Below are 21382 nucleotides of genomic sequence, written 5' to 3'. Positions count from 1 at the left end.
GTAGCTTCATTTTCAGGCTACTCCCCTGTACTGCTTCATTCTAGAGGCTCAGGAAATGAGCAGAGAGCTACGCTGCAGCTGCTGAGGAGACCCGAGCAGCTGTGGAAGTCTGGCTCACTATCTGAAACTGTCCACAGGGTGGGTCCTTACAAAAAGTGTTTGCTGAGCTCTGATCTACAGTGCCGCCATTGTTTGGGTGCTAGGAGATAATATACCACCATATCTAATAGGGAAAAATTAATCACCTAGTTAGTGTTGCGACCCTCCCTACTCTAAAGACAAGAAGACCAGAGTAAAACGTAAAACTAAGACATAAATGGGGTGCCTCTGTTCTTCCTACCCCTCTTCTGTCAGCGCTGTGACTTGATCTAGGGGAGCACTCTTGCCACAGTGTCCGTGTGTCCTGTTCCTCAGGCAGGGTGCCAAGAGTATTAGTCATTGTGAGCTGACTGCAAATACCACAGGCTGAGCAACTTAAACAATGGGACTTACCTACACCTGGGGCTGGGGCTGGGGCTGGGAGTGAAGGATGGAGGTCTGCTGGGGTTAAGTTTCCGAGGAGGGCTGCTTTTCGAGCTCAGAGATGACACCTCTCTCTGTATCTTTATGGCCTGTCTTCCCTTGTGAGTTGTGTGCAGCCAGGTATCAATGTCTCATCGCAGATTCTATCAGATTAAGGGCCCATCATCACAACCTCATTTAAACGTAGTGAACTCCTCAAAGCCCTGTCTCCACATGGTCATCTTAGGGGCCTAGGCTTGAATATAGAATCTGGAGGTGGGAGCACAACCCAGGGGAGGACCGTTAGTCCCTTTTCTTACTTGGTCACTTTTCACACGTGAAAAGTGTGAAGTAACTTTCTGAAAGTACCCCAAGGCATAGCATTGGTTACATCTATTGGGAAAGCAAGACTCTCTTTTCCTTCAAACCCAGAAAAATGTGCCGCTAGGCTAGCCCTTGGCATATAGAGGTGACCAGTCAGAACCCAGTCTGTTAGGAGAAAACAGAGCTAAGAGGCAGAAGGAAAACAGGTACATATGGAATTATTGGACCTAGATGCAACTTAACCTGAAGCTTTACCTTTGACTCTACCATTAGCTTGATGCAACACGTTTTCCCTCAAAACATGTCTGGCTGTATTTCTGTCCCTTTAATTTGTTAGCTAGTCTGTAATTTCTTATCTAACACACATTCTGGGACAGGCAGCCTCTTTGCATCCCTGTCACTGCCCAATAGACCCATGAACAAAGTGGCCATGGTGGCAAAGACACAGGTTATAGATAGGCTCAGCAAAACAGACTTCCACTCACAAAGCCTGACCTGGCTACAGTTGCTGCTGAGTGCCAGATCTACCAACAGCAGAGATCAACTGATGTGATACCATTCCCCAGGAATGAAGGTATGGTCACTCCTCCAGGAAAAGAGCCAAGACCTGATGAAGTGCTTACTGAGAGTGGAGGAAATACAGAATGGCGAGGGAGGTAGTTCTAAATATCAGCTAAGAACACATGACCAGTTGCAGACCCGAATGTTTCTGTCCTATTTTGTTAAGAATGTGTTTGTGCATATGAACATATACACTAACAAATACAGATATTTGTGCTTTCTTCCATTTCTCTAATGTAATATAACATAGGTTGAGGTAATATCAGTGATTATTATCATGTTTAAGTCATGAAACACTAAAAGACTAAGCATTCCTCAAGGGACATTGCCATCTATTCTAAAATGTATAATGCATTGTATGTAGCTAGTTATATCATGTTGGGCAGAATTATGACCTAGTTATTGTTTTTATTTGGAAATTAAGCATCATATAAGGCAATGTGACTGTGTGTCAAGGGGTGGATGTGTGGTGGCAAATCTTGGTTGTCAACTTGGCTGCATCTGGTATCAACTGAAACACAAAGGGAACACCCTTGTGAGGGATTTTCTTGATTGGGTCATTTGAAGTGGGACTAGTCACCCTAAATCTGGGCCTCAGGTTTCCGTGGCCCCTCGAGTAGAAGGACATAGAAGAGGCAAGCTTTTGCTTTTTGCCTACTTGTCCCCACCCTTGCTGGCAAGTTCATCCATTCTGCAGCTGAGTATCCCTTCACTGATGTTAGAACCTACTTCTTCAGGATTCCAGCCTAGACTGAGGTCCAGCAGCTCCCTAAGAATCCTCTGGACTCTGGCAACAGCATACATGGGATCTAAAGATAAATGCGGGGGCCAGGGAGGTAGTTCAATCAATATAGCATTTGCCTCACAAGCATGAAGACCCTAGTTCCATCCACAGAACCTCCGTGAGGACGCAGGTACGGAGGGCAGCACAGGATGGCACTCATGTGAAATTCCAGCACTGGGGAGATGGAAACAAGCAGATCCCTCGAGCTACTGGGCCACTGAGTCAGCAACCTCAGGTCCAGTAAGAGACCCTGTCTCAAAAACCAAGGTGGAACTGAGGAATAACACCTAAGGTTGACTTACGGCTTTTACATATAGATGTGAGTGAACACACACACACACACACACACACTCACACACACTTCTGCTTAGCCAGACTAGTTCCGTCAGGCTCTCCTGGACTAATGATGGGAGGACCCTCTGTCCTGGTTCCATGGCTGGGCTCTCCTATGCTCTAACTAACTCATTTACCCTTGCTCCCCTTATACAGCAACAAGGTGTAGTAGGCGTGAACAAATACAGACGACTATTCAAATACATTCAGAGTGTTTCTGGGACCATCACGTTGTGAAAAAGCACAGGCTTTCCAGTTTGCAGCAGAGTCCCCACGAAGGACTCAGAAAAGAAAAAAATGCCCAGAGGATGAGAAGGGATCGTGGGCCTCTTCCCTGCCCTCTGATTCCCCCAGAGGATGAGAAGGGACCGTGGGCCTCTTCCCTGCCCTCTGATTCCCCCAGAGGATGAGAAGGGACCGTGGGCCTCTTCCCTGGCCACCCTGCCCTCTGACTCTTCCAGGTGGAAGCTCTGCAAAGGCTGTGTGACCTTGGGTGATCTTTGGAACCTGACTGGGCTCTAGTGTCAGAAAAAAAAAACAGAGAAAATATTACTTATTAGCAATAGATATTAGCACTAATGTCTTACCAGTATGTATTAGCATTAAAGTGCAGCGTGAATATGTACCACGAGACTAATGCTGGCACAAGTCCTTTGCAAAACAAAACACATTTTCTTTTTTAAAAAAATGTGTGTGTGTGTGCGCTTGCATACACGAGGAGGTCAGAGGGCAACTTGTGGAACACTTCTCTCCCTCCACTACGTAGGTTCCAGAATCAAACTCAGGTGGTGAGGCTGGGCATCAAGCCTGTCTCCTGCCCTGTAAAAACTATCATTATCTCCTTGCACCACTCTCCCAGGCCTCAGATCCAGCACTACCCCCCTCAGACGCCCTATGGCTTGGGCTTGACTCTGGGGGATCATCCTTTGGAGGATCAAACCTGTACTCCTTCATTCAGCTTCCCTTCACAACATCTGCTGGTGGGATCTTTGTTTTTGAGACAGTCTATGTAGCCCAGACTGGCCTTGAACTCATGACTCCAGCCTCTGGTGTACAGGGATCAGAGGCAGTCACTGCCACCCTTCTCGGTTCATAGTCCCATTTTTCCAAGCTGTGAGCTTAAACGGCAGACAGGAGAACCTCCACTCTGTCAACTGCATTTCCAGCCCTTAGGCTCCTAGTGCTTAGTAGGTACTCTAGTAGGTTTACAAGACAGCACAGCCCAGCCGCAGACAGCTAGGGGCCACTTCCGCCCGAGCGTGCCACGCCGCCAGCGGGACTCGTTGGGGGTGGGGCCGGGCGAAGGGAGGGCCGGGCGGTGGGGCTGCAAGCCTTCCTCCAGCGACTTCCCAGTAAGTGCGGGATCAGATGCAGCCACCGCCCCGGAACCAGGCCTTCCCTGTTCTGCCTTCCAGGAGGGGGCCCGGGAGTAGCCCTCGGAAGTGCAGTCTCCCGCAAGTCCCGAAGTCCCTCTGGCCACCCGGCGTCGAACCGGGCGGAGGCTGGGAAGGGGCCGCCCTCCCCGCGAGGCTCCAGACTCCGGCATTTCCTCCCCGCTGCCCGGCGCGGCCTTCCCCTCCGAAAGAAGAAAATCCCGCGGCCCGAGGAACCCAGCCGATCACCTCGGTGCGCAGCTGTGGCGGAGCCAGGAGGGCCGCCCAGGGTAGGGTAGGAGTCCGGGGCAGAAGCCAGCCGAGGGCAGCGAGGCTGGGACTGAGCGGGACAGGCACAGGGCGCGGTCAGGGGCCGGAGAGAGCTGCGCAGGCGGCGCCTGGAAGAGGAACTTGAGCTGAGAGTGGAGGCAGAGCAGCGGGGCTGCTGGCCCCGGCGCTACGAGCGGGGAGCCTCCTCCAAGGCCAAGGACACGGGGGCCTCGGGGCCTCCGGGACGCTGCGCGCATGCTGGGCAGGGGACACCACCCGGGCTCGCGCCCTGGGCCGCCCGGGCTCCCGGCATGTCCGTGCGGTACACGCTCAACCTGCGGGTCTTCTGGCCCTTGGTGACCGGGCTGTGCACGGCGCTGGTGTGCCTCTACCATGCCCTACGCAGCAGCGAGGATGCCCAGGTCGAGCCCCCCGACGGCGCAGACAGCGGCTTCCCGCTGCTCAAGGTGGCCGTCCTTCTTCTCCTCGGCTACATCCTCCTACGATGTCGCCACGCCATCCGCCAGCGCCTCTTGCCAGGTTCTTCCCGCCCTTGTGGCCATGCCAACGTCTCAGCCAGATCCTTGCAAGAGCCGGGCCTGAGCATCTTACTGGAGAGTTACTATGAGCACGAGGTGCGCCTGTCGCCACATGTGCTGGGTCACAGCAAAGCGCATGTGAGCCGGATCGTGGGGGAACTGGTGCAAGCTGGCCGGGCCCGAGGGTCTCCGGGTCCCATCACCGGGGGAGCGCTGGCTTTGGCCTTCCGGGGAGACTTTATCCAGGTGGGCAGCGCCTACGAACAGCATAAAATCCGCCGACCCGACAGCTTCGACGTGTTGGTGCCACTGCGACTCCCGCCGCAGGTGGCGCTGGAGCCGCGGAGCCTGGGGACCGAACCCACGCTGACCCCAGCCTTCCGGAGCTGCTTCGTGTGCGCCCTCAAGGCACCGCCCTCGCCATCGGGGACCTCGACGGGCCAGTGGCATCGCGACTGCAAGCCCTTCGCTGAAGGCTTCTGTGTGGATGTGCAGGGCCGTCGCCACCTCTCAGCTACCCTGGTGCTGCGCTGGTTCCAGGCGCACCTCCAGCGCTCCTTGGCCACTGTGCGCTACAGCTTGGAGGGTCGCTGTCGGGTTAGCCTGACCCCAGGTGGTCTGGAGCAGCCTCCCACCCTCCACATCCTCCCTTGCCGCACGGACTACGGCTGCTGCCGTCTTTCCATGGCCGTGCGCCTCATCCCTGCTGTCCACCTGGGTGATGGCGTCTTCCTTGTGGCACCGCCGCCACCACCCTCGCCTAGCGGGGCCCTGTCAGAACTCCCGGGTGGTCTGCGCGCTGAGGCACTGTGGGGTGTGAACACAGCACGTCAGGAGCAGAAATTGCTGGGCTGGCTTCAGGAACGGGCGCCTCCAGGTGCTTGCTACCTCAAGTGCCTGCAGCTGCTTAAGGCTCTTCGAGACTTGGGTGCCCGCGGACTGGACCCGATGGCTGCTACACACTGGGGACGCATCCTGTCCTCCTATGTGCTCAAAACAGCAGTGCTGGAGGTGCTTCTGAACGAGGGCGGCCCAACACCTAGCTGGGATGAGGCACACCTGAGTGAGTGCTTGGAGAAGTTGGTGAAGTTCCTTAGGGACTGTCTGCTGCGACGCAGAGACCTCTTCCATTGTGTCCTAGGCCCTGCTGGGGCAGCGGCCGAGGTTGGCCCCCTGCCCAAGGTGCTGCGCGAGGCCGCTCCAGTTGACCTCCTGGCACCTTTCGACCGGCACGCCCGGGACCTTGCGGCAGCACGGTTGCTGTCCACCTGGCGAAGATTGCCCCAACTTCTCCGGGTCTACGGTGGTCCCCGCTACCTTGCCAGGTGCCCTGCACCCCGGAGTCAACGCACCCAGGGCTTCCCTGAAGATGAACCCTGAACCCTGATTACACTCCACCTGACTAAATGCTCCTTTCCCACGGGATGAGAGTGCGGACAGCAGCTAAATTCAAGATGAGCTGTTCGAGGTGTCGGAAATTTTGAAGGATGTCACAGGATTTGGTGGCACAAATGTTCTGTCCTAGGCTCCATGGCCTAAGATAGCAGTGGCATCTTCTGCAGACCAATTAGAGTATCCTGGGTGGTCTCATACACAGATCTCTCTGCCCTCAAATTATTAGAAGCAAACGTTTTTGATATACTTATTTGGTGGATACTAGGCTCTCAATTGGCCCCTAGTTTTAGAAGGGTGTTGTATGTGTGTTTCAATGCTGGGGCTTGAATAAGTGGACCCCTATGCTAGGTGGGCCCTCTACCACGAAGCTATATCTTTGACCCCTAGCTTTTTTATTTGTTTATTTGTTTTAGTTTTGTTTTTAAAGAATCCCTATCCACAACTGGAATTGAAATTCTAGTCCAGCTGTTAGCATCCCAGAGTCCTAATTTAGCTATTTCCATGAGCATGCATGTATATTTTAGTGGTGCCATCACAGATTTGTTGAATAAGATTAATGGAGTTGTCATGAATTATGTGACCCATGCTAAGAAGTGGCCAAGAGCAGTTTAGAGACTTTAAGAGCAAGTGGCACTTTATGTCTAGTCATTTTCTTGTTCTGTGTTTGTTGGAACCAAGGGCTCTTCAAAAGAGCTTCCACACAGTTATAAAGAAGACCAGGGCTCAGAAAAGCAGCCAGCCACCATCAGCACTCCTCTAGGTCATAGGTGGGGATTTGCTCTTGACACTCAATACCTGTTCGCTTGAGCCAGGCAGAATACAGAGGGAAAAGATCCTTAATTAAGACAGGTCTGGCAAAAGTGTAGAACACGAGTCTTGAAAAAGATCCTGTCTAGGGCTCGCCGTCAGCTAGACCCAACCTGCTTAGGTTTCAAAGTTTCTGAGCAAAGGCCCTGTAGGCTTATCTCAGAGTATAAGGACCTTTGAAGAGAGAGAATGCTTGGCATGCTGCCTAGTATGGGCTAGGGTTTAGTAGTTGGAAGGTTCTTGATTACCTGGGCAGCTTTACATCGTCTTGAAGGCCAGTTCTCGATTCTGCTTATGACTTGTAAAATAGTAACTTGAGGTGTGTGCTTGGAGACCTGTCAGTCCCCAGTTGTGGGCAGAAGATAGGCCATAGGAGCTGAAGGAGAAAGGAGGGAGGAGCTGAAGGAGAAAGGAGGGAGCAAGCCATACAGTGCTTTGCTCTTCTCAGCCATAAACTTCTTGGCCTGGGTGCCCTTGCTGGTGGGAGGAGCCCATTCTCCAGTGCTTCCTATCCTCCTGCCTTCCAGACAACTTCCAATAGCAGTTCAAGTTTAGAAAACTTCAGCTTCCTCTCTCCTGGTGGGAAGTGTGGCCAATCTCAGTAATACACTTAGGGAATTTTTTTTTTTTTTAAACAACAAAGATCTGTGCTCCCTTAGACTCCTTAAAGTGAAGGTTGGAAGACAAAAATAGTCACATGAATAGGGTCATTGTTTAATTTCTTAGCTATGTGGAGGGAACTCTGCAAACCCCCTTTCTCTGGGGCACCCAGTGGCAATCCAGGGGAATAGATTGTAGGGACTTCTCATTTTTCCTCGGCAACTCCGACTGAAAGAGAAAGCTATCTCATTGAGTTGTTTTGGGGACCATTCCTCTTGATATCCCAGAGATCATTCCTAGTTTTTTGAGGCCAATATTTGGTTATAAGGTACAGCATTGGATGAAAGGGTTGCTCTGTCAGCCTCTTGCAAAGTTTGAAACCGCACAGTGGGCTTGATTTTAATTACTTTAAAAAGCCAATGCCAAGGGAAGAATGTGCATGTGTGCATATGCATGTGTGTGTGTGTGTGTGTCTCTCTGTGTGTGTCTCTCTGTGTATATATATGTATGTGTGTAGGTGTCTGTGTATCTGTGTCTGTCTGTGTGTTTCTCTGTGTGTATATGTGTCTGTGTGTACAATACACACATGATTTCTATACTCAGCCTGTTGCTGCCTCTGTAGTCATTAAGTTAGAACAGGGGAGAGGCAAATTTCCAACTATTTCTAGCTAAGCTAGAAATTTCTAGCTAAAGAATCCTTTTTTTTTTTTTAACTTTTGATAATATTTTAAAGTATAAATCTGGTTAGGATCATAAATATAAATAGCTTATATAAATATCTTTCTTGTAGGGTTTTTTCCTTTTTTTGTGTTAATTACCCAAAGCTTCATCCATCCTCAAACTTTTAAAGTTTTTTTATTATTATTATTAAATTAATGGGCATTGTGTTTGTAAATTTTTAAAAAAATATTAATGTTTTATTTAAATGCCATGCTGAACAGTTGTTCTCAATATGTGGCAACAAAAACTTAAGAGATTTCGATCAATTTTGATCAATAGTTAGTGATCTGAAACATGTACTGTGTACAGATGCAATTATACGGCTGTTAACCGAGTACAGTGGCTGCCCAAGGCCTTTAAATTCAGCTCAGTTCTGCATTTCATTATGGCTACTGTCATGGCCTCTATTTGACATGTATACACTTTTGGTGTATATTTGGTGCTGGAGAGTCATATATGCCAAAATTCTCATGTAAGATGGCTCTGCCAAAAAGTAAAAAGAGTTGTTTAGCCAGTGCCCAAAGAAACCGTTTGCTTTTTTTTGTTGTTGTTGAGGAAGATGACTCAGCTCTTTTGCATCCAGACACTTCAGTAACTCCCACTGCCCAGCTCAGAGCCTTCTGGAATGCTTGTGGGCTGGGAGAATATGCTTTTTGCAAAATGAAGGAGAGGACAGTTTGAGTGGATGCAAATATTCTCTGAGGATTTGGAGGAGGAAGACTTAAGGTGTATGTGAAAGGAAGAGATGGGAGGGAGACGGGTGAACACACCTCAAGGGTGGGAGAGAGTTTTGGGTGAGGAAATGTGGTTTTAGGTATGTGCTGTTTCCGGTCAGGAGTCACAAACTCAGTAGCCTAAAGGCAGGGAGACAAATAAGAGGGGGGAGGGTGTGGGGACTGTCCCTACCTTAAAGGAGGCAGCTCGCCTAAGCTCCAGGCTGGGAAAGAAGGGTGGGGCCAAGAATCAGCATTTCAAATTAAAATACTAACGCTCACTGGTTTTTAATTTAAGACATAAATTTAAAATGTCTAAAACCACCAAGTGAGCCAGATACAATATTTGGTTGAACCTGAGGCCACCAGTTTGCGACCCCTTGCCTTACAGAGTTAGCCTTCCCCCAGGTATATATAGGCTTATATTCTTTGCCATAGAGACAGTGGTTAAATATATATAAGTGGGGGTGTGTTAGTTCATTTCTACTTTATCTCTCAGAGTTAAGCTTTGCTATATGAATAACAGCAGAAAAAATTAACACAGCCACAGATAACATTTATCCCCAGTTCCGGGTAGGGCTTCCATGCAAGCCTGGCTCTTCAGTTAAAATCCCAGCTAAAACACTTGGGGTGATTTTGGGGGGGAGGGGTGCTGGTGATTTGAGGACAACTTTTTAGCCTGGCTGGAACTTGCAGATGAGTAATGAAGAAGAATTGCAGAATAACTTCTTTCTTTGTATTTGGTTCTTAAATGAAAATTAATATTTTTGTTGTCCATGGTAACTTAGCCTGGGCCTTCACAATGTTGTTTGGAGACATTAAACACCAGCAAAAACAAAACAAAAGCAACAGCCAGTGTTCCAGCTTTGGGCCAAGTGGCATGGATTTGTACTATTCCCACCTCAGAACACTGGCATTCTTTCTGTTCCTTTCTGACTCAGTGTCTCCGACCAAAACGAGCACCAGCTGAGCCTCCTCCCCAAGCATCTCTTGTCACCTCCCAGAGGAAGTCACGTTTTCCACAGAACTGTGCTTCCTGGCTTTGACCTTGACAAAGAGGTCCCCCCCCACCCCCCACCCCCGTGTCTACACAAAGGAAAATTTTCTCCTGTGGTGGAAAAAGTAAACCTCACCCAAATTTCTGACATCTTCAAGAGGGAAACTGGCTCAGTGTTACCCCTGTGGTACGTGTTACATTTTTCTTTCTTTCTTTCTTTAATTGCTTGTCTGTAACTTAAACATATCTATTTATTTTTTATGGCACACGGTGGGGTGGGAGTAATGCTAGTGTATAAGTCAAGAGAGGGTGGTAAATTCCAGATCATGTACACAGAAAAAATAGACCAAGATCTGCAGCTAACTGATATGTAATCTGGTTCTGGAATTATTAGATATGCAGGGATATTTTAGCACCTTTTGAGGAAAAAAAAAAGATGTCTTGGCTCAGTCACTTGACCTGAAGCATTCCAACTCTGGCTGTTTTAAACGTGCCTTCTGACCCCAAACTGCATATTGGGATACAGTTTGGGGGTCACAATTACAGCCTATGTTTGTTCCAATAAAAGAGACCAAAGAGTTAATCAGACCTAGTTGGCTGCTATAGCAACTGTGTGATTAAGAACGTCTTCATCACGCAGTTTCCATGGCCCCAGTGGTCAAGGCCTGTCTGTCACTCATCTTCATTTGAAGTGGAGTGTATTTGCACTTTCGATCCTGTGGGTCACTTGGGGACCTTGTTCTTTCCAATTTTGCTTTATCAATAAAGGAACTTGTGGGAACCTCTGGACTGTGTGTGTGGGCTTTGGGGATCCGGGTGCTGATGCCTGGGCTAGCTTTAACTTCTTTACACAAACCTCAGTGGCAACAACAACCCCCCCCCTTGTGTGTGTGTGTGTGTGTGTGTGCGCATGTGTGATGGGTGCTGGGGATTAAACTCAGGTCCTCCTCCTGCTTGGGTGACAATCATAATACCAGCCCAGCTACCTCTCCAGCCTACATCAGAGGCTTTTCTGGAACTTGGTCTCATGATCTTGCTGGAGAGAATTGCTTGCTCATGTGGAAGAAAATGCCCTGCAGACGTACAGCTGTGCCCCTACCAGCCCCCTCCAACATGATTCAAGTATTGACCTGTGGCCAATTCATAGTTCAAACATTTTGCCCAGAAACTGCCTGGGCCCTGGGGCCCTCTTGACATGGTTAACTGCTAACACTGAAAAACACGCAGCTTAACTGAGATGGCGTCTTGGAGACCAAGCTGGGCGGTTGACATGTCAGCCAGGTAGGCCTCAATGAAAGCTGCAGCTACCGCTGAATAGGCATTAGTTGTGGGTTAAGCCTCAGGGGAAGTTGATGAGTATGTTTTATTTGGTTTTCAATTAAAGTTGTAAAGTCCCAGGCTATTGAAGACAGCACAGAGAGAACAAAGACATACACTGTCTCTTCCAAGTTTATAGACAGGGGCTGGCAATCAAGCTTCCAAATTACAGACAGAGGACTAGGGTAATGAAGCAGGGAACTCAAGGAAATAAACGAGAGAGACACCTCCTAGGGTGTAGAGATTTCCAGGAGGGCTGCTTGGAAGGGGTGGCACCTAAGTAGAGATCTAAAGACAGGTAGGAATTAGCCAAGTCAAGGAAGTTGAGCTACTGTGGAAGACTACACCAAGCCTCACAGTCACCATGAACTAAGGAAAGGGAGGAGCCATAGTCATAGTATCTACTCTCAATGACAGGCCTCTTTTCTCTATGGCCCAACCCCCAAAGGCTCCACCATCTGCCCATAGCACCACAGCCGGACCACCAAGCCTCTACCATACGGACTTAGGGAGACATTAAGACCCAAGCCATCCCAGAAGAGCATGGAGGAATGGCTACATTTGGCTACTGCTTATAAAAGTCTAATCTACAGTGACATCGACAGATAAGGATTTCAAAATCCACCCCCTCTAGTAGCCTGGATGGAGGGTTCCACAGTAGAGGGATAATTTGGGATCCTGGCATCTTTTTGCTTTGGCTTTCCAGATAATTTTAGCTTATCTTCATGCAGTGTATGTCAAGATTCTACAATGACCACTATCTCTTCCTACAACTGACTTGTTAACAGAGAGGAAAACTGACTATGGAAAGCAAAGGACTTAATCTCGGTTCCTATTGGACAGAGCCCTGTCACATGACATATTTGCAAGGGACACTAGGAAACTGTGTGGCTTTAAAGCAGCACTGAGCAAAATGGGAAAGGCCAATGGATATTCGTGGTTACCTGCCATAGAATCTGCCAGTAAACAAAGCCTTAGAAACATATTCCAGAAGATTCTACCAGAAAAGGGAGCAGTAGAGGACCTACCATTTCATATCTACTTGATTTAGACTGTCCTAAGTTGGCAAGCCATAAACTTGATAGGTGTGCCTTATCTCAGGATTATGCTTATTCATGATGATATTATCATTATTTTGTAAGTCAGTTAATTTTTTAAAAATATCACACTCCAATATTCAACATGAGAGTGAAAACTCATCCCTTGATAGGGGTGTTGTGAGTGTACACGCTTATATAGGGTGCTAACATGTACATGGGGGAAGCGTGAATCAGATGTTAGCAGTCTGCTCCCAGGATCTGCCCACTAGATTTTTGGAAGAAGCAGAGGGTGAGTTTACAAGAGGGGATCCCTCTCAAGCCTCAGTCCCTTGTTTCTCCATCACAAGACTTTCTTCTTGGTGAGACCAAGGCTGACTCACAGTTTTGAACACTTGGAGTCGCTCTCCTTAGGAAGAGGTCCATCCAGTTAGAGGCTTGCCCACGGTCATTTCCTTCTTCCACAGGATCTCATCTTTTCACCAGATGTTCCCCAGTTGTCTGCATTGCTAGAGTTTCAGGCACAAGGCTCAGGTTCTCAGTGGTCCTGGTTCTAGCTTTCTTAGGACACACCAGAGATTTTGCAAGATACCCAAACTTGGGGCTCTGCTGTATGCCAATGAGATCAGAACCTTAGAGAGTGCAGCCTAAGCAAGGACAGAACTCCACGGATGAATTTAGACTAGAGTCATTAACCACTGACTTCTGTCTGATGGCCCTTCCAGAAGCTTCTGCCTGTGATTTCAACATCAAGAATGATGGAATCCGTTGGTATTTGTCATATCTGCTTCCTGGCAGAGACAGAAAGTTTGAAGGGTCAGCAGCAGGTGATAATGGACAGAACTCTTGGGCGGAGAGACACAGGCTAAGCATTATTGCTGAGCAAGCATGAGGCTTACATTTGTAGGCACTTCTCCTTTCTCTAACCCCAGGAAGACAGAGAAAAACTGGTTAAGAAGTCAGAGTCATAATGAAACTTCTCCACAGAGAAAAGCTTCAATATTGGAAAGAGAGACACTGCCCTCCTTCTATAATCTACCCTCCTGGTGAGAGCATCCCCCAGACTCTTGCTTCTGTTACTGACAAAACACCAGACACAGTCAAGTTTTAAGAAGAAACAGTCAGAGAAGAAGAAGAGGAGGAAGAGGAAGAGGAGGAAGAAAACAGTCTACTTGGGCACAGTCTTAGAGGCTTCAGACCATGGTCAGCTGGCTCCGTTGCTACTCCCTCATTACCATTGGAAATATCAAGGAAGAGATAGGGCTGAGCTTCCCTTCAATGGCATGACCCCCAGTGACCTAACCTTTCTACCAGGCCTAACTGCATAACAGTTCAATCCCCTGCCTCCCTTCCAATCACACCTTGGATTGGGAACCAAGTCTTTAATGCAAGCCTTCAGGGAGAGACATTCAGGATTCAATGTGCAGCAGCTATTTCCTGTCTTCATATACTCTTTTCATGAACATCCAGTGACTTTATCCATGTGTGCATGCACATGTCCCTCTGTGTGTGTGTGTGTGTGTGTGTGTGTGTGTGTGTGTGTGTGTATGTGTGAAGGCAGATGTGGGTGTGCATGCGTATTTGTGCATATGCATGTGGCAGTCAGAGATTAACTTGGGTGTAATTTTCAGGCTCTATCTGCCACCTGGTTTTGGCCTTTTTTGTTTTGGTTTTGTTTCAAAACAGCCTCCAAGTGGCCTAGAACTCACCCAGTTGTCTAAACTGACTGACCACCAAGTCCCCAGAATCTAACCACCTCCCCAGTTTCTACCTCCCCAGTACTGACATTACAACCATGTATCACCACACCCGGCTGTTTAACATAGGTCCTGGTGACAGACTCAGGTTCTCATGAAGCCAAGGCAAACATTTTAACCATAGAAGAACAGATCACTGGCCCAGCTCCTAGCCACCGTTTATCTCACCCTCTTCCTCTTTAGGTGCAGTGACTCTGAGTCCTGAAGAGGAATTCAAGTCCATTGAGTCACCTTCCACTGACGCCAGGGGGAAAGAACCCAAGAATCCCTTCACCTTCCAGACCCAACCAAAAGCTTTTAAGGACCTAATCTCTTGAAAGATGTTTGTCTTCATGGCTTGTTTAATCATTAGTCACTTCAAATCAGGAGCTAGGCTGCTAATGAGTAGCCCTCGATACCTTATCAAAATGAAAGCCTCAAAACATTTCTGCTCTGGAGACAAATGGCCAAGGTGCTGGGGATGAGCAGCCTTCCGAAGCTCAAGGGCAAGACACTGCCTCACACGTCTCAGATGTCACATGGGCAAAGGCTGTGTGAGCTCCATGCTTTTTTTCTGATAAATACAGTTATCTTTCCATATCTATCGCTTGCACATCTGTGAGTTCAACCATACACAGACCAAAGATACAGGGCAAAAACAAAAACTGAGTCTGGAGGCCAGCAAAATGGCTCAGCAAGTAAAAACACTTGCCCAGAAAGTCTGCTGGGAGCTGACTCTTAAAAGTTGCCCTCTGGCTGGGCAGTGGTGGCACATGCCTTTAATCCCAGCACTTGGGAGGCAGAGGCAGGTGGATTTCTGAGTTCAAGGCCAGCCTGGTCTACAGAGTGAGTTCCAGGACAGCCAGGGCTACACAGAGAAACCCTGTCTCAAAAAAACCAAAAACCAAACCAAACCAAACCAAACCAAAATAACAACAACAAAAAACTCAGTTGCCCTCTGATCTTCACATACACACTTGTGGCATGTTCATACTTACATGTACACATATATGCATACATACAACAGTAATACATTTAGAAAATTATATCTGGGGATGATAAGATGGCTCCCCTGATAAAGGTGCTTAGTTGGCCAAGCTAAGCTGACCCCTGCAGTCCACAGGGGGCTTTCTTCTGAATGTTGCTCTCTGACCTCTACATGTATGCCGTGGTGACACACATGAATTTAAAGAACATGGGAGACATTCGTAGTTTGGGGAGGAAGGACCTCACTCTGTAGCTCTGGCTTGCCTAGAACTGGGTCTCCCAAGTGCTAGGATTACAGGCATGATCCACAGTGCATATTTATTTGTTGTTGTTGTTGTTGTTGTTGTTGTTTTTCCTGCCATTGAATGCAGAAGACCTGGGCATCCACAGTTTGGGTGGGCCTTGGAGTGGGTCTTGGAGCTGATCACTCAAGGCTGCTGAGGTGCCATGTGACCTGGTTTTCAGAAGCCGGCTAGTTAGTAGTGATCTGTTCTTTCCAAATCTTCAGAAAGCATTGGGACTTCCTCTTCGCAGTCACAGATACTTAAAACTGCCCTCAGAGTCTGAGCCTTCTAAAGCAGAGGCACTTCCACATGCTTGCTAGCTATGAGTAATCCTCTGCTTCAGAGGCCCCTGTGGGTGCACAGGGCCAACTGACCAATTATATGCAATGGGCAGGGAGCAGAAGAGATGTGTGCTTGCCCCTGGAGAGGCAATAACAGTGACCAGTTACAATGATAGCATCTTAAATTGCAATGGAGTCATTAACACATAATCACTGCCTGTAAGTCACAGGAATTATATTTAGATGGCCGAGAAGTCAGCCTTTGTGATATCAGGCTTCCGAAGCTAAACATTGGGGTTTCTTGTCCCTACAGCACAGCCTAACTTAGCCTAACCTAACCTAACTGATGCATCAGGATGTTGCATTAGCCCAGCAGTTCTCAATCTGGGATTCACAATCCCTTTATGGATTGAGCAATCCTTCCCTTTCACAGGGGTAGCCTAAGGTCACTGGGGGGGGGGGGGGAAGACAGATATTTATATTGTAATTCATAACAGTGCAAATTTACAGTTATGAAATAGTAGCAAGAATAATTTTATGGTTGGGGTCACCACAACACAAGGATCTGTATTAAAGGGTCACAGCATGCACAAGCAAGGCTGGGAACCACTGCTTTAGAGGATCTCCTTGGGAGCTGAGAAGTAAATGTTAAATATCAGATATATCAAATATATTGGCCCTGTGCAGAGGATGGGGATGGAATGGTTAGCAGACAGAACCTTCTGTGTCTGGAGCTTACGTATGGCTGGCTAGAGAGATTGTTATCAGACACAGGGCCAATAAAGGTGCATGCTTGGAGGCAAAGAAACAGGTTTCTATGACATCATAAATGAACCTAGCATAGCCCAGAGGTGTTGGGGATGACATCTCTAAAATTTGGAATCCCAGAAGAACACTGAAGGTCTCAGGGGAATGCTTCGTAAACAGGGAGCTCTGCGTCAAACATTTGACATCCACAATTCTCACTACTGCTACTGTCCCAGGAAGTGGCTCTAGGAGCCACCCCACTTTACCAATAAGGAGCTCTTGGCTCAGCAGAATGAGGTCATAGGCCCCAAGGAAGTACACATTGGGTTTTGAACCCACATCCACAGGCTCATTAAAAAAGAAAAGAAAAAGAAAAAGAAACCTCTCAGCAGCTCCTGGATCCCTAGCTCTTTAAACTCAGCCAGAGAAATGACTCAAGCAGGAAGTTACCATATGAGAGTCCCAGGGGGAGGATCAAAATGAACCTCGCCCTGCAGGATGGGTGGACAGCCTTCTCCCAGACTCTCTTTTAAGAGTCCTCTGGTTCCTCTTCGTTTTTTACAGCTTCTTCTCCCCACCCTGGGCCCCAGGGTGATTTCATTTCTCTTTGAGCAGATGGGGAAAGTGTAGGTGGCTGGCCCTACAGTAGCCCAGTCACTGGACTTCTTTTCCTCCAGACTTAACCCAGGGACAAACAAGAGGGACACAGCAGCTGTCTCTTCTCTTGACTTCCTGTCTTGGATGCCTCCCTTTCTCACTACAGAAGCAGGAAGTTCTTGGATCACTATGTTGAAATGTTGCCTGGGTTAAGCTCGTCGCTTTTCCTTATAGAACCCAGATGGGGACACACTGACACATATTCAGATACATGTTTCCCATAGAGACGTATGTGCACAGGCACGTGTGTATACACACACATCACACATATTCAACAACTGTTTAGGTAGGACAAACCTTAGCCTGCGAGCCACTGTGAATAAAGGCTAATTCAAACATTCATTCCCTAACATCACATCTATGACTGCTTTTGGCACTCAATGTGCCGCAAGTGACTTTATTATCTATGATTCTCAAAACCTAAACTATTTATTATTTACCTCTCAACAGGAAAAGTAAATCGTGTTGTTGCTCATCCTTCTTCCAGTGTCCTGTGAGGCGCCTGCTACTTACAGGTTTGTAACAAAACGCCTTAAAATGTAGCTGCTCAAACCCCACTGCAAGGGCTGGGAAGATGTCAAAGTCAGTAAAGTGCCTGCCAAGGGAGCTTGAGGAGCCATGTAAGACCAGGGTGTGGTAGTGCTTGTAACCCCGATGAACGGCAGTGCATGCTCATAATTCCAGCTCTGAGAAGGTGAGGATAGGCAGATCCCCAGGCTGACCTGACCTCAGATGCACCCTCTCCACACACACACACACACACAGAGAGAGAGAGAGAGAGAGAGAGAGAGAGAGAGAGAGAGAGAGAGAGAGAGAGAGAACTACCACTATCACACAACCGCCATTGTGGCCTCTCTCATGGTTCTGTATGTTGACCAAGCTGGGCCAGTCAGTACTGCTATCCATGGTGTAAGATCTGAAGCCAGGGCACCTTTGTTCACTTCCCTCATGTAGAGGAAACTGCCAATTACAGATGAGCTCTGCCTGTGTTCCTGGGTGGCAGAGAAGCCCCTGAGTTAGTGGTGCCTGTTGGCCACCCTTTGTGGAAAGTCCCAGCACAGTGGAGCTCCACAGTGTCCCCGGAATGAATGGGCTATAGGTGCTTATTCAGTAGTGATGTGTTGGGAATGTGTATTTGTGTGTATGTATGCATGTGTGTCCAACGGTATGTGCAGAAGTGTGAATGTGTGTGTATGTTTATCTGTGTACTTGTTCTTTTTTAATTAGATATTTTCTTTATTTACATTTCAAATGATATCTCCTTTCCTGGTTCCCCTCTAAAAAAAAAAAAAAAAAAAATGTTCCCTCCTATACTGGGGCATAGAACCTTCACAGTTACAGTATGTGTACTTGTATGTATGTGCGTGTGTACTTGTATGTGTATGTATATCTGTATGTGTTTGTATATGTATAATAGATCTCTGTGTGTACGTCACTGTCTCTGTCTCTGTTGCTGTCTCTCCCTGTCTCTGACTCCCTCTCCGTCTCCCTCTCCCCCCATCTCTCTGTGTATGTGTGTGTGTATATATATCTGTATACTTTCTGTATGTATGTGTACTTGTATGTGTTTGTATATCTGTGTACTTTCTGTATGTGTGTGTACTTGTATGTGTATATCTGTATGTTTGTATATGTGTAATATATCTTTGTGCATACATCTCTGTTTCTCTCTCTCTCTCTCTCTCTCTCTCTCTCTCTCTCTCTCTCTCTCTCTCTCTCTGTTAGCACTTCACCCTATGGCTCTAGTTCTACTCAGCTAGTCTCCAGTGCTGAGATTACTATGTGCCCAGTAATTACTACTTTTCACTGCATCTGAACTCAGGGCCTCATTGCTTGTTCAGAGTATTTTTACCGACTAAGCCATCTCCCTGGTCCCCTGATAGTCTTTATAAAGTATCCATCTCGAATATTTTGTTACAGAAACTGAGCACCTACTAAACACTAGTAAGATTCAACTTCTTTTTTAAATTAATTAACTTGTAGTGCTGGAGAACAAAGCCAGGGCCGGCCTGCTACCTGAGTGCTCTCCCACAGAGCTACTTCTTCAGCCTCAATAATGTTTTCTTTGTTTTAATGCACAGTGATGCCTGAGTTCCATCCCCAGAGAGAGACTAAGATTCAGTCAGTCTGGGCTGGGCCTGAGTACCTGGTTGAAGCTCTGTGTGGTTCTAAAGTGTATCGGGACTGGCACCTGACTGGCACCTGGAGAAGCTGCTTTAGGAAGATGCCCCAGGGGCGGCAAAGGAGAGGAAAGGTTATCTGCTGGGAATTCAAACCAGGAAAGTCTTCGTGGTAGCACAGCCACAATGGTGGGTTTGTCTCAGCAGAATCAGCCACTCTCCGCAAGACACACCCACTCTGCTCTTGAGGGCTGACTCCCATGGCCTTCCACAAGTGACTCTGTAGCTGTAGACACTCAGACACATTTGCTCTTACTGTGGTAGCTGGCTTTGGACAAAGTGACCATAGGTCTCAGTTTGTCCGTATGGTGTTCCATATATTCATTTTATTTTATTTTTATTACATATATTGGTATTTAGCCTGCACATATGCCTGAATATCACCTACCTGATGATACACAGAAGCCTGCAAAGGGGGTTGGATGCCCTGCAACAGGAGTTACAGTTGGTTGTTAGCTACCCTGTGGTTTTCAGAAATTGAACCTGGGTCCTCTGCAAAAGCAATAAGTACATTTAAACTGGTGAGTCATCTCTCCAGCCCTGAGGGGCCTTCTCATATATCCAGTGTGATGGCTAATCGTGATTGACACCTTGATGGTGTTTAAAATCACCATGGAAACAAATCTCTGAGTTTGTTTAAGGTCCAGATTAGGTTATCGGAGGTGGGAAGAGCCACTGTAAATGTGGGCAATGCTATCCTGTGGGCTGCAGTCCTCGGCTGACTGCGAAGAAGAAAAGAAGCTAAGCGAAAGCATTCATTGCTCTCTGCTTTGTGACTGTCCACACAATGCAAGCGGTAGCTTCAAGCTTCCACTGATGTCCCTACCAAGGAGGACCAGGCAGCACCTGTCCTCCAGCAACTGTGAACCAAGCAAGCCCTTTGCCTTTGTTGGGTTTGTTGTTGTTATTGCTGTTGTCGTTGTTTTGGTCACATCAAGACAAGTAAGCACTTTAAATCTGAGGCTTACTAGAGGGTTGGTGTTAGTTCCTCTCTCTGCTCAGTATCTGTAGATGATAGGACCTCAGGAGGGCTTCCTGATTCTGCTGGATGGTTTCCAGAAAGCCAAGCCAAGGAGCAGGTGGCCCAGGTAAATCAGAAACTGGCCACAGGCATCTAGAGGAATGCCAGTCAATGCAGGGTGGAGTTTTTATGATGGAAACAGTGTTCTTGTATTTGAGTTTATAGAAGTCTGAAGAATGAGGAGGGGTACAACAGGAAATGAGGATCCTTAGATCCTTCCTAAAATTTCAAGGCAGAGCTTCTTCATTTGGGTTCATAGTGAAAGAGAAGGGGTTCCCTGTGAGGGCTTCTCCACCCAGCATGGCTTCAGAATAAAGCCAGCCATTTTCATCATGTCGTCTCTTTGACTTGGGACTGTGGTATGGGGACAATGGCAGGATGCAGCCTTCCAATTTAGCTGTTGACATCAGCCTGGTTGCAAAGGACTTGGCCCAGAGCCTCTCTATGCCCCTGGGGAGGATTACTGAGCTTGAGCCCAGATCCTGTGTCTGGAGTGAGTAATAATATGGCAGTTGCCTGGACACTCCCTGCATACCAATCATCAGTCCACAGGCTAGCTAACTCAGACCCGGTCATACCACACCATAGGGACTGGTGTACTTCCTATGGTGACTGCCCCCTAGCCCCCCAATAGTCCATGTGCTGAAGTTGTGTTCCCCAGAGAGGTATTATTGAAGACTCTGAGGCCTTTAAGAGGTGGAGTTTAGTGAGAGGTCTTCGAGTCCCCTGGAAGCCCTTTCTTTCTTCTCTTTTTGAGTCCCAGTTGTGAGATGAGTGCTTTTGTCCCACAACACACTCTCATCACTGCTTTGTTATGAGCACAGAAATGACAGAGTCCACAGACCATAGGCTGAAGACTCCAAACTGTGAGCCAGATTAAAACTTTCTCTGCTATAAGCTTATTGTGTCCAGTATTTGTTACAGCAACAGGAGCTGATGGACAGGAGACACATAAGAGGAAGTTGTTCAGGTAAGTAAAGTAACTGACCCAAAGTCACAGAGCTGGAAAACAGCAGAGCCAGGCCTGGAACTGCTCCTGCTGGGGCCACATGCTCTTCATCAATTAATTGGCAAAGAGTTAACCAGAGCCTTCCATCTCTGAGACAACTTAGAAGGAGGAAGGGTTGGTTTAGGGTGATCCATCAGGCTATGAGAACTGAAGAGAGAGGTCTATGCCTAGGGAAATGATCTTAGAAGATGGGGGACAGCCACCCCTAT

The 21382-nt window shown here is 47.7% G+C and overlaps 1 protein-coding gene across 1 annotated transcript; it reads left to right on the top strand.

Moving 5' to 3' along the window:
* The first annotated feature begins 3798 nt into the window (after window positions 1-3798).
* On the top strand, window positions 3799-10702 carry Itpripl2 (ITPRIP like 2). Its single transcript, XM_031388041.1, has one exon. It carries the CDS (start codon window positions 4458-4460, stop codon window positions 6063-6065), a length of 1608 nt encoding a protein of 535 aa, XP_031243901.1. The 5' UTR covers window positions 3799-4457; the 3' UTR covers window positions 6066-10702.
* The last annotated feature ends 10680 nt before the right edge of the window (window positions 10703-21382 follow it).

Source organism: Mastomys coucha, unplaced genomic scaffold (genome assembly GCF_008632895.1).
Source record: "Mastomys coucha isolate ucsf_1 unplaced genomic scaffold, UCSF_Mcou_1 pScaffold21, whole genome shotgun sequence".
NCBI classification, from domain to species: Eukaryota; Metazoa; Chordata; class Mammalia; order Rodentia; family Muridae; genus Mastomys; species Mastomys coucha.
The sequence above is the reverse complement of the archived record's forward strand: the minus strand, read 5'-3'. Positions and strand labels throughout refer to the sequence as shown.